A 16,825-nucleotide genomic window follows, 5' to 3' on the forward strand; every position below is an offset into this window, starting at 1 on the left:
ACAAAAAAAGTTCTTAGGTTCAAAAAAACATTCAGTGAACTGAAAAACTGTGGTCGGTAATATAGGTATTTAGCTGTGTCACATGCCCTTAAACCAAAAAATAGTTGAATTTAACAAAAAAAATTGAGTATTCAACAAAATATTTAAATTTTCAACATAATAATTCAATTTGGAATCAAATATTATAATTTTCGATTCTGATTCGTAAATAAAATAGTTGAATTTTTAATGAACAAAAATTCACTTTCAACCAAAAAAGATGACTTCTGGACAAAAAGATTAACTTTCGATCCAAAAGGACTATTTTTCTATCCGAAAAGATGAATGTTGAACAGAACAATTGAATGTTTTTCCCATAAATATGAGTTTTAACAAAATAATTAATCTTCAAGCAAATAGTATAATTTTTAACCACAAGATTTGAATTCTGGGCTAAAAATATGATGTAATGATTTTTCAATAAAATTTCTACAAAAAATCATTTTTTCAAAACAAAAATTCAGCCAAGGTGATGCATTTTCAACTAAACTACTAAGATGAACTTTTAACAAAAGTGTTTAATTTTTAACGAAAAAAATGAATTCTCAATTAAATCTGTGAATATTCAACTGCAAATAATTTTACCAAATAGTTCAATTTTTTAACTAATAACTTGAATTTGTAATTAAAAAATATAAATTTAAACCAAAAATTGAATAGTTAAATATTCACTTTAAAAAATTAATGATCAGCCAAAGAGATACATTTTAAAGAAAAATGATCGAATATTGTATTGGAACAATTATATGTTCTCTAAAGAAGAAATAATTTTTATTTTTAACCAAAAAAGGTAACCAAAAAGTTGAATCTTTAACTGGAATAGTTTAATTTTTAACCAAAAAGATTAATTTTCAAGCGAAATGATTAATTTATACTAAAAAGACAAAAATCTTCACTAAAAAATATAAATTGTCAACTAAAAATTGAAGTTAAATTATCAATTAAAAAAAATCTTGTTCGACCAAAGAGATAAATTTACAATTAAAATAATAAATATTGCATTTAAACATTTAAATTTTAAGTTAAAAATAATAATTTTGAACAAAAGAAATCAACTAATCTTCAGCTTAAAAAATTGAGTTTAAACCAAACTGTGGAATTTTTAGCTAAGCTGATTACTTTTCAAACTAAAAGATTAATTTTCTACAAAAAAAAAACGATAGAAAAATACATGAATTTTCAACAAATTAGTTAAATTTTGAACTAAAAATACTAATTTTTTACCAAATAATCTAATTTTAAACTGAAAAGATCAATTCTTAAACAAAAATTGAATCATTTTAAGTTAAGATAATTAATTTTCAACCAAGTTCATTAATTTTCAATTAAATTAATGAAACTTCATTTGTAAAAGTTGAATTTTCAACCAAACAGACGAATTTTAAACAAAATATATGAATTTTCAACGAAATAGTTGAATTTACAACCAAAAAAGATTTTTAATTTATCAAACAGTTAAATTTTTAAAACTAATTACTTGAATTTGTAATTTAAAAATATCATTTTTTAACCAAACATTAAATAGTTAAATATTCACTTTAAAAACTTAACGAGCAGCCAAAGAGATACATTTCAAAGAAAAATGATCGAATATTTAATTGGAATAGTTATATTTTCTCTAAAGCAGAAATAATTTTCATACAAAAAAAATGTTTAAAGACTAAATAAATTTACATCAAAAAGATGAATTTTCAACTGTAATAGTTTAATTTTGAAACAAAAAGATTAATTTTCAAATGAATAGATTAATTTCAATTAAAAAATACAAATTCTTCACTAAAAAATATCAATTATCAACCAAAAATTGAAGTTAAATTTTCAATTAAAAAAAAATCTTGTTCAACCAAAGAGATGAATTTACAATCAAAATGATGACATATTCAATTTAAACAGTTGAATTTTCAGTTAAAAAATAATAATTTTGAACAAAAGAAATAAACTAATCTTCAGTTTAAAAAATTAATTTTAAACCAAACTGATGAATTTTCAGCTAAGCTGATTACTTTTCAAACTAAAAGATTAATTTTCTAGCAAAAAAAAAAGATACAAAAAAATACATGAATTTTCAACAAAATATTTGAATTTTGAACTAACAAAGTATCGATTTCAAACCAAGAATTGAATAGTTAAATTCTTAGTTTAAAAAAAAATTTTATTATCTTAACATCTTTCAGAATCCTCACACTTTTATGTCAAAATCTTCTGAAGTATAAATTCTGTTTTATTTTATTTTTTACTATTAAAATTTTTTCTGAAACTTCTAAATATCTTTTAAAAATCATTTAAAAGTTTTCGACAAATCTTAAAAACAGTTTTTTATTCTCCTGAAACGATTCTAAATTCTTTGTATAAAATCTACATTTTGTTTTAAATAACATTATTTGTGTATCCTTTCAAAACTTCTAAATATCTCTTAAACTTTTTTTCAATTTTCCCTCAAATTTTGTAATCTTATAAAAATGAAAAATTTTCTTTAAAATGTTTTACATTCTTTTCCGAACTTCTGGGAAATAATTTCAAATTTTTGATTGATTAAAATTGATTAAAAATTCATTAAAAAAAAAAAAAACTTAATTTAAATTTTTCCTGAAATTTTACGAAAAAAAATTTTATCAAAATGTTCCAAAATCTAAATTTAGTTTAAAATTTGTCGGTATCGTTAATTTTTTGGTTACATATGACGATATAAACCTAATATTTATGTTAGATTAAATTATATAAAATACCTTCAGTAAATCTAAAAGAAAGGGACTAGCAGCTGAGAGGACGATTTTATGAGCAGCGAAACTTCGACCTCCAGCAGCCAAAGTCACGTCAACTAAATCTCCATGACCTCTGAGAAGTTGTACTGCAGAAGCTAAGGATGAACCAAATTCGCCCCAAGAGAGGCTGTAAAGTTGACCACTACTGCCCATTCTAAAATTCAAATCACACTAATTTAATTCAACACTTTTTCCCTCAGAACTAGGGTCACCAGACGTCCTGATTTTTCTTGAGCGCGTGTTTTTTTCGGGTTTTTATAGTTTTTCGGATTGAGGGCGAAAATAATTTTTAATAAAAGAAAATTTTCGTTTAACTATTTCTTTTTTTAGGTTCTATTGTAGATTTTTTTTGTTATTCAAATATAATTTTCCTAAGATTCTTGAATAAGATTGAAAAAGATTTTTGATAATTTCAGATATGTCAAATCAAAATTTCAACCAAATTCATATTCAACGAAATAGTTTAATTTTTAAACAAAAAATATCAGTTTTCAACAAAAAAGTTACATTTGAACTAAAACGATGAATCGGTATAAAAAAAAATACTTTTCAGCAAAATAGTTACACTTTTAACGAAGTGGTTTAATTTTCAATAAAAAAAGATAAATTGTGAACAATAATTAATTAATTATTCACTTTAAATTAATTAATTATCGACAAAAAATGTAATAGTTGATATTTCAATTCAAGCAATTTTGAATCAAAAACAGTTAATTTTTATCAAATAAATAAATTTTCAACCAAATAGTTCAATCCTCAACTACAAATTATGAATTTTCAACTAAGAACATTCATTTTTTGCCACAGACCAAATAGTTAAATTTTCAACGAAACTAGTACACTTTGTAGAAAGTAGTTTAGATTTTAACCTAGAAGTTGAATTTTCAACAACAAGATGAATTCTCAACGAAAAAGTTAATTTTCAACTAAAATGATGAACCTTTAACAAAAAAATTACTTTTTAGCAAAGTAGTTCAACTTATAACCAAGTGGTTGAATTTTTAACCAAATTTTTATATTTAATTCAAAACCCGTTTGATTAAAAAAAAAGCTTTTTTAAAAAAAATAGTCAAATCATCCAGCAAAACTATGAATTTTCAACCAAGAAAATTAATTTTTTTTGCCAGAGATGAATTTTGAACTAAAATTATGAATTTAAAACCAAATAAGTACAATTGAACAAAGTATTTATACTTTTAACCTAGAATTTTAATTTTCAACAACAATTCTCAACTAAAATGATAAATCGTTAAAAAGAAATTACGTTTTAGCAAACTAATTCGACTCATAACCAAATGGTTGAATTTTCAACCACAAAAAAATGGATTTTCGACAAAAGATGTAATAGTTTATATTTCAATTCAACCAAATTTTTATTTTAAATCAAGAACAGTTAAATTAATAAAAAAATGGTGTTTGAACAAAATAATTAAATCTAACATAAATTTTCAACTAATAAAATTAATTTTCTGTGAAGACGAATTTTCAACAAATCAAGTGAATTTTGTACAAAGTAGTTGAACTTTTAACCTAGGAGATGAATTCTCAACAAAAATTATGAATTGTTAACAAACAAAATTACTTTTTAGCAAAGTAGTTCATCTTAAAACCAAGCGGTGGAATGTTCACAAAGAAATGGATTCTTGACAGAATATGTAATAGCTGATATTTCAATCCAACAAAATTTGTATTTTAAATCAAGAACAGTTAAATTAATAAAAAAATGATTTTTAACCAAATAAATAAACCCTCAAGCAAAAATATGAATTTCCAACTAAGAACATTCATTTTTTTTCAACAGGACGAATTTTCAACATAATATTTTTTTAACCTATAAGTTAAATTTTTAAACAACAAATATAATTCTCAACAAAAAAGTTCATTTTCAACTGAAATGTTGAATTTTTAACAAACAAAATGACTTTTTAGCACAGTAATTAAACTTTTAACCAAGTGTTTGAATGTTAAAAAAATTAAATCTCGACAAAAGATGTAATAGTTGATGTTTCAATCCAATAAATTTTTTATTTTATATAAAAAAAATTATTTCTCAACAAAATAGTTAAATCTTCAATCAAAAATATGAATTTTCAACCAAGAACATTATTTTTTTGCCAAAAACACGAATTTTCAACAAAATAGTTACATTTTTAATTAGAGATATGAATTTTCAATTAAAACATATGAATTATCAACAAAAAAGTTGATTTTCAACTAAAATGATGAATCGGTGACCAAAAAATGACTTTTTAGCAAAGTGGTTAAATTTTCAATCAAGTGGTTGAATGTTCAACCAAAATAAAAATTCTTTTTGAGGTAAATAGTTAAATCCTCAATGAAAAAGATGCATTTGCAACCAAAAAGATTAATTTTCTGCCAAGAAGACTAATTTTCCACAAAATATTTACATTTTCGACCTTCTCAAACAAATAAAGATGTTCATCAAAAAAAAGGTGAGCAAATTATAATTTGAACAAAAATAAAAATTTCAAATAACTAATTATTTTTTTAAGTTTGTTTACTTGCTTTAATTTAAGATTTTATAAATCTAATTTTTTTGTTTCGCGGGAAAATATTCCATTTTTGGTTGAAAATTTATCTTTATTAATTGAAAAATCGTCTTTTTCTGGTAGAAAATTAATCTTGTTGTTTGAAAAATTAAACGACACAACTGAAGTTGAAGTTTTTTATGAGGATGGAGGTAAGAGGTTTAAGGGGATGAGAAGTGGAATGTCCCGATTTTGAGATTAAGCCATCTGGTCACCCTATTCAGAACTTACGAAATTTATTATTTAAAAGATTTAAATAACAAACTGCGAATGAAAAATAGAGGTGATTACTTTCGTTTTGATTCACTGAGCTAATTTGCTACCTTTTTAAAATAATAATTAAACCCCTACTGAGAAAAAACAAATTCTGGTATCGTTTAAAACCTAACCTAAAAGGATGACATTCGCGAACTTGATAACAAATTTATACCTTTTAGCAGATCTTAATTGAAAATTACTTACCTTTTTTAAAAATTATAATTTCTCACTTAACGTAAATAGAAAGAACGTCCAATCCTCAAGGCCTAAACCAACGAAAGGTTAAAAACATCCCTCCGAACTACGAGACACCAAATCGATTCACTTTTTTCAATTCCTGTTATATATTAAAATTCAGAGCTCTTATTTCCAAGCAAATTTACACTCTATTTTATGTCATATAAATCTAAATGCACTGGAAACCCCGGTAAAAACTAGCAGTCGAGTAAAAACGTCAAATTCCGAAAAACATTCAACACGAAGTATACACTAGATGAAGAAAACCGTACACCTAGAATGAGTTAAGTTCGACTTCCTATCGTACAGCGTCAGTGGGGCGATTTTTTAGAAACAGGCACGAAAAATCAAAATTGGATTCAAAATTGATTCATTTTTGAATTTGTCTACTGGAAATGACCACTACACCATAAAAACGTGAACAAATACTTAAAAACCAATAGATGTATGATGCCTCTATCTCTTTTTAACTAACGGAATTTTTTTAGTTCTTAGAACTCATTATAGGTTCGCCAGTGAGGTGCCGCATCAATATATTAACAGTTTGAAATGCTCAAAATTCTTAACATTACAAGAAGAAATATTGCATTTTCGACATAATGGATGCAAATTCATCTTTAAGTTGAGTTTTTAACTCAAAAGAGGGATTTTAAACAAGAAGACTAATTTCCTTCAAAAGAAGACAATTTTTCAACAAAATAGTTGAATTTTTAATAAAATAGTTGATGCCTCAGCCGAAACAGAGTAATTTTTTAATCTGTCAAATGTTTTATTTACCAATTTCAGTCAGTGATACTAATTGATATTAATTGACTGATTAATGGACCGATACTAAACGATTTCAGTGAAAAAATTTATTGACTCAAGAAAAGAACAAAATAGTTGCATTTTTTACTAAAAATAATAATAAACTTCTAGCAATTTAAATCAATTTTCCAAACAAAAAGACAAATAATAAATGAATTGGTTGAATTTTCAACCAAATACGATTTTTTGTCACCAGAAATATTTTATACAAACGAATTGATTTTTTTGTCAAAAAATGTAAATTTTTAATCAAATTGTAATTTTTAACCAAAATATTAATTTTTGACGAATTTGTGAACTTTTAACAAAAATGTTAAGTTTCATCAACAATTGCAATTTTGTACAAAAATGTTACCTTTTAAAAAATCTCAACTTTCAACAAAAATTGTCATTTTTAATAAAAATGTTAATTTTTAACAAAGGTTATTTTTTACCAAGAATTTTATTTTAAAAATTCCTAATTTTGGACAAGAAGGGCAATTTTGAATAAAATTTTTTATTCCTAACAAGAATGTTAATTTTTAGTACCTATATTTTTATTTTTAAACAATGTGTTAATTTCCAACAAGAATTTTAATTTTTGACACATATATTTTTATTTTTAAACAATTTTACTTTCTAACAAGAATGTTACTTTTTAACAAATATGTTAATTTTCAACAAATATGTTAATTTTCAACAAAAATGTTACATATGGATGACTTAACGTATATGCCATGTGATGAGTGGGTCACGTGGCCAGATTCCTACCTTACCACCACTTTTTTTATTTCCCAACTTATTATCACACGAAACGCCACATCAAATTGAAAATTTGGAATACGAAACAAGAAGCTCTAAGAATGGTGGGTCTGGTCCTAAATTTGCATAATTATGAAAAAAGTTTTATGTTGTAAATAACTTTTTTGCTTTTTTCATAATTATTGAAATTTAGAACCAGACCCGTCTTTCTTAGTGCTTCTTATTTATTATCCAAAATTTTCAACTCGATGTGGCGCTTCGTGTGAAAATAAGTTGGGAAATAAAAAAAGTGAGGTTAATGTAGGAATCTGGTCACGTGGCCCACTCGTCACATGGCCTTAACTGGAATAATTAAATTTTATGTCAAAAAAATTAATCTTTAAAACAGAAAATATAGATTTCCAAAAAAATAGTTACATTATTAACCATAGTTATATTTTCAACCGAAGAGATGATTTTTCAAATAAAATAGTGAATTTTGAAACAAAAAAGATGAACGCTCAAGAAAAAATATAATAAATTTTTCAAACAAAAAAAAAATTAACTTTTAACCAAAAATAGTTGGATTTTCTGATTATTTTTATTGTTGATACGTTATTAAATATTGAGTATAATTTATAATAATATTTAGATAACATATCTTCATGTTTATAAAACCACTAACATCATACTGATATTAATGTATATTATTACATAATTAAATATTTCAATTTAATACTTAACAGCATTTTAAAATATTTTGAATTTTCTTGTTTTAATATTTTAAATTTTTGAAACTTTGAAACGCCTCCAAAGTTTCATAAAACTTTACAACTCTATTTTAAAATGTTACATACCTATGTACTTAAATATTCTAATTATTGCTGCTGTTGATATATGATTCCATATTGATAATAATTTATATTACATTATACGTATGTTTACTATACCATTGATTTCATATTAATATTAATTTATATTAATACAGGATTAAATTTTCTCATTTCATACTTAAAAACATTTTTTAAATATTTTTAATTTTCCCGCCTTAATATTTGAACTTTTTTGAAACATTGAAATGTTTCCAAAGTTTCATGAAACTTTACAACTCTTTGTTTATGATTTTATTTTAATAAGTTATTTTATTTCATTAATTCAAATCTTTTAAGGAAATATAGTATATAATATACTTTTATAAGCATAAAATTGTAAATAAATTTGAAATTAAAAAGGAAAAAAATTACCCTGAGTTTCCATCTAACGGCGAGGCTTGGAATTTCGTTAGTAGACAGGACGCTTTTCTAAACGCGGAGCTCCTGAAGTTTTTCCGACATTTTCGGCGAGAAGGAATCGAAAATTTGAAAATATTTCAACTCGAGATTAAGTTTATCGAAAAAATCTATTTTTACGCAAAAGCAAGAGCATTTTTTATACAATGAAAAGGATTTTCGGAGCCTTTGAAGTCAAGTGTAAACAAACGTGCTTCGTTTGATTTTTTGGCATGGCGGTTGCATTCAAATTCAACGGACAAAAATAACGACAGTTATTTTGTAACGTCGGTACCGTGTGCACAGTGAAAAGGTGCGGTGCTTCAGGGAAAACTTTCGCGAGTTTAAAAAACATTGATTTATCTACTTGCAAAAAAAGGTTCCGAGGTTTGGCGAAAAAAGAAGAGAAAGTGTACGAGATTCTGGGCAAAAAAGGAAGAACAATGGACCCTTTTACGCAGGTAAGATTCCTTTTCTGTCGTTCTTTGACATTTCGGAGTAGATTTACATCTTGCACTTCCGTAATTCCCTCAATTTTTGTATTTTACTATTTTTCAACTTAAAAAATGGTGAAATGTTTAGGCTAAAAAGGGCGCTTGGAGAGATTTTTTTTTAGTTCAAAATTTTTGACATGATTTTTAATTAAATTCAGTAATAGATGAAACGAATCTCATATTTTTCTTTCGGCTTAAACCCTTTTACCTGATAAAAAAATTCTTTCAAACTCTTGGGATTGTATAATTTTTTAATTATTAAAAATATCCTCAAACTTAAAGTTTCTTCTTTTTTAATGCATTATTTCAAGTGAAAAAATAATTTAAGAAATTGGGGAATAAAGTTTTCAAATTTGGAAATGAAATCAATATTTTGTTTAAATTTGTATTAAGAGTTAAATATTTTTTTTTATAATTCAAAAGTGTCGTATAATAAGGATAAATAGAAAAACAAGCAAATATTTTTGCCCACGTGGTGAAGAATCATAAATTTTATGGCGTCTAGCCATCAAGTCTAGCATTTGGAGGGAAATTCTGGAAAAATGGCGGGGGGTCTCTTTGGAATTTTCTGAGAAAGCGTTGGATATTTTCCGAGAGGTTGAGGAATTTGCTGGTACCGGGTGCAGGTAGAAAATCTGTTTGCATAGATAAAGGATTTACAGTTTGAAGTCTGGATTCTGCGGGAAAGTGGCGAATACATCCGAAAATTGGCACGTACAAGCAAAATATCTCAAAATTCTTTGTCAAAAATATCACATTAAATATATTTATTCTCAAATTTATAATTATTGAATTCAAGGCACCAAATTTGACATTTAAAAAAATGTGTATGAGGTACGTAAAGTACTTAAGACCTCTTAACTTCCTTGACAATTTTGAGCCCCCTAATTAACGTACTAATTATCCCTAATTAACCCTAATTGTCAGGAATTTTAATGCTAAAAAGTCGAGCTTTCTACAAAATGGTTGCATTTTCAATCAAATAATTACATTTTCAACCAAAATGATTAATTATCTACAAAAAAAAATTATGCATTTTTAACAAACTACATACATTTTCCACCAATTATGTAGTGGAATTTTTAAACTTAAAAGATAAATTTTTAACAAAAATGAAAGTTAAATTTTTATTTTTAAAAATAATATTGAATAACAGGGTGATTACTAACTTTGATTTCAACCGCTTTTATATAATTTTCTAAATTGTGATTTTTATAAATTATTAAATCATTTAGTTTAGAATGCTTAATTCGAAAATCGTTCACTTTAAAATTTTTTAATTTTTAAGCTAATATTTTAATTTAAAGAATTTTAAAATGCAGTTATAAGGTTAACAAAAATTAAAAATTAGAAGTTTTTAAAAGGAAAGATTTTTTATTAAAAAGACAGGGTGGCTGCCAGACCAGGAAACCGGGAATTTGACGAATTTTCAGAAGAAAAATCTGCCCAAGTTCTATTTTAACAGTTTTGAAAATAATTAAAAATTTTGAGGATTTAAAAAATTAAAAATTAAAAACATTTGAAGTTGAAAATTTTCGATAAAAAACAGTTTTATTTTATCAACTGTAAATATAAATAAATATGTTATTTTCAAAATGCATCTGTACTCTAAGTATAGAAATCTGAACAATAATTTATTTGACCAAACAATTCTAGATCCGTTCAAAATTCGAGAATTTCCAAATTGTAACTGTTTCAATCCGAAAGTCTTGATAAGAATTGGAATTAATATATCATTTATTTCGATAATTTTATTTTTAAATACAAATTTTCATGATGCGTTTTACTATTTTGAACTTAAAAATAAATCCATAATAATATAGTCATAATTAAAGGTTTTTATTAAATTCAAAATATTAAGTGTCTAAATTATTTAATTTTTATCCCATTTAATTTGAAATTTCTTAATGTAGAAAAAGAATAAGTATTTAATGTTTAGCAATATTGCACTGTTTATTTAAGACGAGTAAATTGAAACCAAACATTTAAAAGACAACAATTTGAAACTGAATTGTTTTAGATAGTAAGCTTTTGAATCTTTAGATTTTCGAAGAACTCTAATCTGTTAGCGTTACAATTTTAATTGTTCTATTTAAAAAGTCTTTTATTTATAAGTGAAATTGTTAAGTTCTGACGGATAAATAACAATTGAACACTGATTATTTGTAGAAAAATTTGAGCAATTTTAAGAGATATGTAGAAGTTTTGAAAAGATTCAAAATTAATTAGAAACTTGATAATATTTCAAGTAATTTAAACGAAGTGTGTTAACATTTTTTTAGATATTCTAAATATATTTTAAAATTAATCGAAATTTTCCTACAATTTTTGAAAATCCAGCAAATTAAATAAAATCCTTAAAATCTTCCATGTTTTTCCTTGATCATTTTTTAAATCTCTTAAAATCTTTTTAAACTTTCTGTTACAATAATTTTTGAAAGTGAAAAATCATTTTCAATTTTCCTAAGAATCTTAAGAAAATTTTTATTCCTTTGTAGTTTTTCACAATTCTTAAAAAAATTCTAAATTTTTTGTTTGAAATCTGCAAAAATCTAAATTTTATTTTAAATGCGGCTGTATGCATTTCAAATTATTTCAAGTTAAATGTTGTATTGTTATTTATAAATTCAAATTTAATTATTTTTTTAATTTGCAAGATTTTCTAAAAGTTATAGAAAAAATTAAGTTCATTTTGAAATATATTAAAAGTTCTAAACTTTATTAATTTATAAAAGTTCTAAATTTCGCAGTTTATTTGAATTTCATTTAATATTGTTCAATTGAAGTGTGAGTACCTTCCATTTTGTACGTGTACATTTTTTAGCATTTGAATATACAATTTTTTAATTGAAAAACTTTTAAACTTCAATTTTAAAAGTTTTGAACTCAAGGGTTCCACTTTGAATGCTTTAATTTGTTGTTTATTGTTTATTACTTTAAATGGAATAATGTTTAGAATATAGTTTGATTTTTTTAATTTCATTGACCGTAAAGAATGTTTGCGAACCGGGAAATTATTGGGAATTTTTTTCTTCGATTAAAACGGCCACCCTCAATAAAAAAAGAATCTTCTAAATATCAATTGAATTTTCTACCAAATTTTTGAACTTTATATAACAAAAAATTAAATTTTTAATTCGAAAATATAAAGTTTTGCACAAAAACGTTCATTTTCAATCAAATAACATTTGCATTTTCGTTAACAAAATTAGTTTTTACCCAAACAAGAAATTTTCAACAAGGAAGAGTTAAATTTTCATATAAAACACATAATTTTTAATATAAAAAAATTAATCTCCTACAGAATAGTTCAATTTTCTACCAAACTATTGCATTTTTAAGACAAAAAGACGAATTTTCTTTAAAAAACTATTACATTTTTAAACAAAAATTTTTAAGTTTTAAACAAAAACGTTCATTTTCAATCAAATTGTATGTGCATTTTAAGTTAACAAAATTAGTTTTTAATCCAAAAAATACATTTTCAACAAGATGCATAAATTTTTAGCCAGGAAGAGTAGTTTTCTATAAAAAAGACTAATTATCAATTAAATAATTGCATCTTCTATTTAAAAACGTATTCTAAACAAAATACATAATCTTTTAACCAAATAGTTGCATCTTCAACCAAGCAAATTAATCTTTTTTCTACTGTAAAAGACAAATTTTCAATAAAATACATAAATTTGTCAACCATATAGTGGAATTTTCAAACTACAAAGACGAGTTTTATACAAAACAGTTGAATTTGCAACCAAATACTTGCATTTCAAACAAAGAATATTATTTTTTTTGTACCAGAAAAGAAGAATTTGTAACAAAGTACATATTTTTCTAACCAAATACTTGAATTTTTGACCCAAAATCTAACAACTAGATTTTCATTTAAAAAATTTTTACAACAAAAATATTAAATTTTTGAGACAAAAGGACGGATTTTCTATACAAAACAGTTAATTCTTTATTGCGAAAATATGAAGCTTTAAACAAAATAGTTAATTTTCTATCAAATAGTATTTGCATTTTAAGTTAAAAGATAGTTTTCAACGCTAAATAGGTAATTTTTAACTAGAGACATACATTTGTAGCCAAAAAGTTCCATTTTTTACCAAAAAATACGAATTTTCAACCAAATATTTGAATTTCTAAACTAAAAACATAAATTTTTAGTCCAAAAAATGAAACAGTTGAATTTTCACTTTAAAAAAATTATTTAAAATTTAAAAAATCTAATATTCCACAAAACAGTTAAATTTTCTACCTAATTGATGAATTTCCAAGGCAAAAAAATGTATTGATACCAGCCGCAGGTAGAAAATCTATTTACAGGTATAAATGATTTACAGCCAAGAAGATTTAATTATCTACAAAAAAAAAAATTTCAACAAATTACATACATTTTTAACTAAATGCAGTTGAATTTTTAAATCAAAAGGATTTATTTTTAACAAAAAATAAAATAGTTAAATTTTCATTTAAAAAAAGTAATATTGAATAAAAAAGACGTTTCTTTCACAAAACATTTTAATTTTCTACAAATCAGTTAAATTTTGTACCAAAATGTTAAATTTTTAAGTAAAAAATACTAATTTTATAAACAAAACAGTTGCATTTTCAACTCTAAAATATGAAGTTGCAGCAAAAAGGTGAACTTTCCATCAAATACCTATAAATTTTACTTTAAATAAATCAGTTTTTAACCTAAAAAAGGAAATTTCCAACAGAGGAGTTCAATTCTGAACCACATAGTTAAATTTGCAACCTAAAATGATGGATTTTCAACAATAATATATAATAGTTTGTATTTCAACCAAATAGTTGAATTTTGAACTAAAAAATATTACTTTTCAACAAAAAATGGAATAATTAAATTTTGAGTAAAAAAATTCATTTTCCACAACAACAAAAAATAAAAATTTCCCATGAAAGTTATATATTTTCTACTAAAATTATGAATTTTCAACTGGAACAGTTGAATTTTAAACCAAAAAGATGAATTTTCGACAAAATGTTTAAATTTAAACCGACAAGATGAATTTTCAATTAAAACTGAATATTAAACTGCAATACATGAATTCTTAAACAAAGAGGTGAATTTTCAAATAATAATATTAATTATCTACCAAAAACTACAAATTATCAATAAAATACTTGAATCCTTGACAGAGAAAGATTTTTCAGTCCATAAAGAAAAAAAATCATCCAAAAATGTAGGATTTTCGAGTAAAAAAAAATTGATTTTCAACCAAAAAGTTTAATTTTCTAAAAAAGACAAATTTTTAACAAAACACATATATTTCTAACCAAATACTTGAATTTTCAACCAAGAAGATTAATTTTTTTTACCAAAAAGCCGAATTTTTAGTAAAAAATGTACCAATTAAATTTTTATTTAAAATAATTAATTTTTAATGTAAAAAATGGATCTTTTACAAGATAGTCGAATTTTCTACCAAAATATTGAATTTTCCAGACAAAAAGACGAATTTTCAATACCAAACATTTAAAGTTTTAACCAGAAAATATTAAGTTTCAAACAAAAACGTTCATTTTCAGTCAAATAATATGTATTATGAGTTTAAGTTAACAAATTAGTTTTTAACGTTAAAAAATAAATTTTCAACCAAGAATATTATTTGTCTACCAAAAAGACGAATTTTCAACAAAATACATAAATTCTCAACCAAATACAGATGAATTTTTCACTAAAATTATGAATAAAAAAAAAAGAATTTTTAAGTAAGTAGCTGAACACTCAAAGTCGGGAATGAATGGTAAGGCTTACAATTTCAAAATTTTGATTAACTTTTTTTTTGTTGACTAACAAAATTTTTTTAATTGAAAATTCATATCTTTAGATATTTCAACTTTTTTGGTTAAAAATGAATCTATTTCGGTTTAAAAATTAAATTTTCGAGTTTAAAATTTAACTGTTTTGTAGAAAATTCATAGCTTTGGCTATTACATTTTTCGCTGAAAATTCATCTTTTTAGGTCCAAATTTAAACTAATTGGTTGGAAATGAACTTTGTTGTTGAAGATTCATATTCTCGTCTTGAAAATTCAACTGTTTCATAGAAAATTCTTCCTTTTGATTTAAAAAATTAACGATTTAGTGTAAAATTCAACTATTTGGTACAAAATTAAAGTAGATAACTCGTTCTTGAAATTTTTAATTAATTCTACTCAGTGGACATTTAACTACTCAATTCTTGGTTAAAAATTGATCTTTTTTTAGTTTGATAAATGCAAATATTCAGTTAACAAATTTTAGAAACGAAAAAAATATATACTAAAAACTAATCCAATAAAATCGGGACTAACATCCTATACATTGTTTTTGTTGGAAATCCGTCTTTTTGGTAAAAAATTTAAATTTTTTATTTAAAATTTAACGTAATGTGTTATAAATTTATGTTTGTTGTTGAGAATTCATCCTTCTAACAGGAAAATTAATTTTCTTGGTTGAAAATTCATAATTTTTGTTTCTTTATTGACTAAAAAAAATCTTTTTTTGTTGAAATTTCGTCTTTTTTATTTTAAAATTCCTTTTTTTTTTATAAAAATCATTTTCCTTAGTTAAAAATGCCACTGTTTGGACAAAAATTAATCTGTTGTGATTGAGGATTCAACTATTTTGTTGGATATTTGCCCTTCTTGGTTAAAATATCAACTATTACATTTTTTGTGGCGTTATTTTTGGATGCTCCCTAAATAAATTAGGGGGCATCAAAAATATTTTTTAACAATGAAAATAATTTTATTTTAGCGAATGCTGGAACGAGCAAGAGCGAGGAGAGAAAAATTAGATGCCCAATTATCGAATGCTGGCCATGACGTAAAAAGAAGGCGAAGTCCTCTTAAGGACGCAAATGCCATCCTCGCACAAGTACCAGGTAATTTTTTTTTTTCTATAAAAAAAAGATGATCTTTATGTCGAAATTTCACCAATAAAGAATGAGGCGAATTTCATTAGTATTGTAGTAATACAGAGATCACAGTCCCCCATGTCCCCTATTTTTCAATAAAAATCCCCTTTTAACATTACATTTGAGAATTTTTGGCATTTTTCCTCCTTTTCTTTAAAATTGCAATTAATTTTTCAAACAGAAACCTATGATAGCTATTTTTTTTAGATCGGGATGATTTCATACATTTTTCATTTAAATTACAACCGGTATTGAAAAAAAGTTGTATATATATTTTTAAATGAAAATAAAATTTTTCTGATGAGAAACACAAACGTGATCCAAAATTTTTCAAAGATAATAAATCTTGTTCGAATTATAATATTTTTTGTTTGAAAATACCAATTTTTTAAATATAAAACAATTAAATCCTCATCTAAAATTATGTAAATATTACACTTGCAACAGTTGCTTTTAATAGAAAATTGTTTTTTTTCTTGAATTTTTAACATTTCCAAATGAAAATGTCAATGTTCATCATTTTTCTGCTCTTTAATTTTCAAAGGTTAACAATTAATTAATTTTTAATTAATACATAAGTAAATAAAGTGATATATATATATTTAAAATTGAAGATTAACAATTTAAACTTTTGAAAATTGAATTTACAACATTTAAATATTAAAGGGGGAGGGTCGGTAAGGCCGGTTTTTGGCCTAATTTATTTTTGGACCAAAAAATCTGAAAAAATCATGGTTGTATCTTATAAGTATCCCGAGTCGAT

The 16,825-nt window shown here is 23.9% G+C and overlaps 2 protein-coding genes across 6 annotated transcripts in view; one reads left to right on the forward strand and one right to left on the reverse strand.

Moving 5' to 3' along the window:
- The window catches only part of LOC117170662 (transcription factor GAGA-like), a 19,589-nt gene extending 13,522 nt beyond the window's left edge, over positions 1-6,067 (reverse strand). Inside the window, exons 1-2 of the mRNA XM_033357589.1 lie at positions 5,813-6,067; positions 2,766-2,955 (exon numbers count right to left, since the gene is read on the reverse strand). Of these exons, the coding sequence (XP_033213480.1) occupies positions 2,766-2,954 (189 nt within the window). The 5' untranslated portion in view covers position 2,955; positions 5,813-6,067. The remainder of the gene's footprint in view (positions 1-2,765; positions 2,956-5,812) is intronic.
- A 2,608-nt stretch (positions 6,068-8,675) lies between these two features.
- Positions 8,676-16,825, forward strand: part of LOC117169804 (anillin-like) — a 57,892-nt gene continuing 49,742 nt past the window's right edge. For all 5 annotated transcript variants that reach the window (XM_033356311.1, XM_033356314.1, XM_033356321.1 and 2 more), the window contains exons 1-2: positions 8,676-9,101; positions 15,903-16,029. In XM_033356311.1, the coding sequence (XP_033212202.1) occupies positions 9,084-9,101; positions 15,903-16,029 (145 nt within the window). In that variant the 5' untranslated portion in view covers positions 8,676-9,083. The remainder of the gene's footprint in view (positions 9,102-15,902; positions 16,030-16,825) is intronic.

Source organism: Belonocnema kinseyi, chromosome 1 (genome assembly GCF_010883055.1).
Source record: "Belonocnema kinseyi isolate 2016_QV_RU_SX_M_011 chromosome 1, B_treatae_v1, whole genome shotgun sequence".
NCBI classification, from domain to species: Eukaryota; Metazoa; Arthropoda; class Insecta; order Hymenoptera; family Cynipidae; genus Belonocnema; species Belonocnema kinseyi.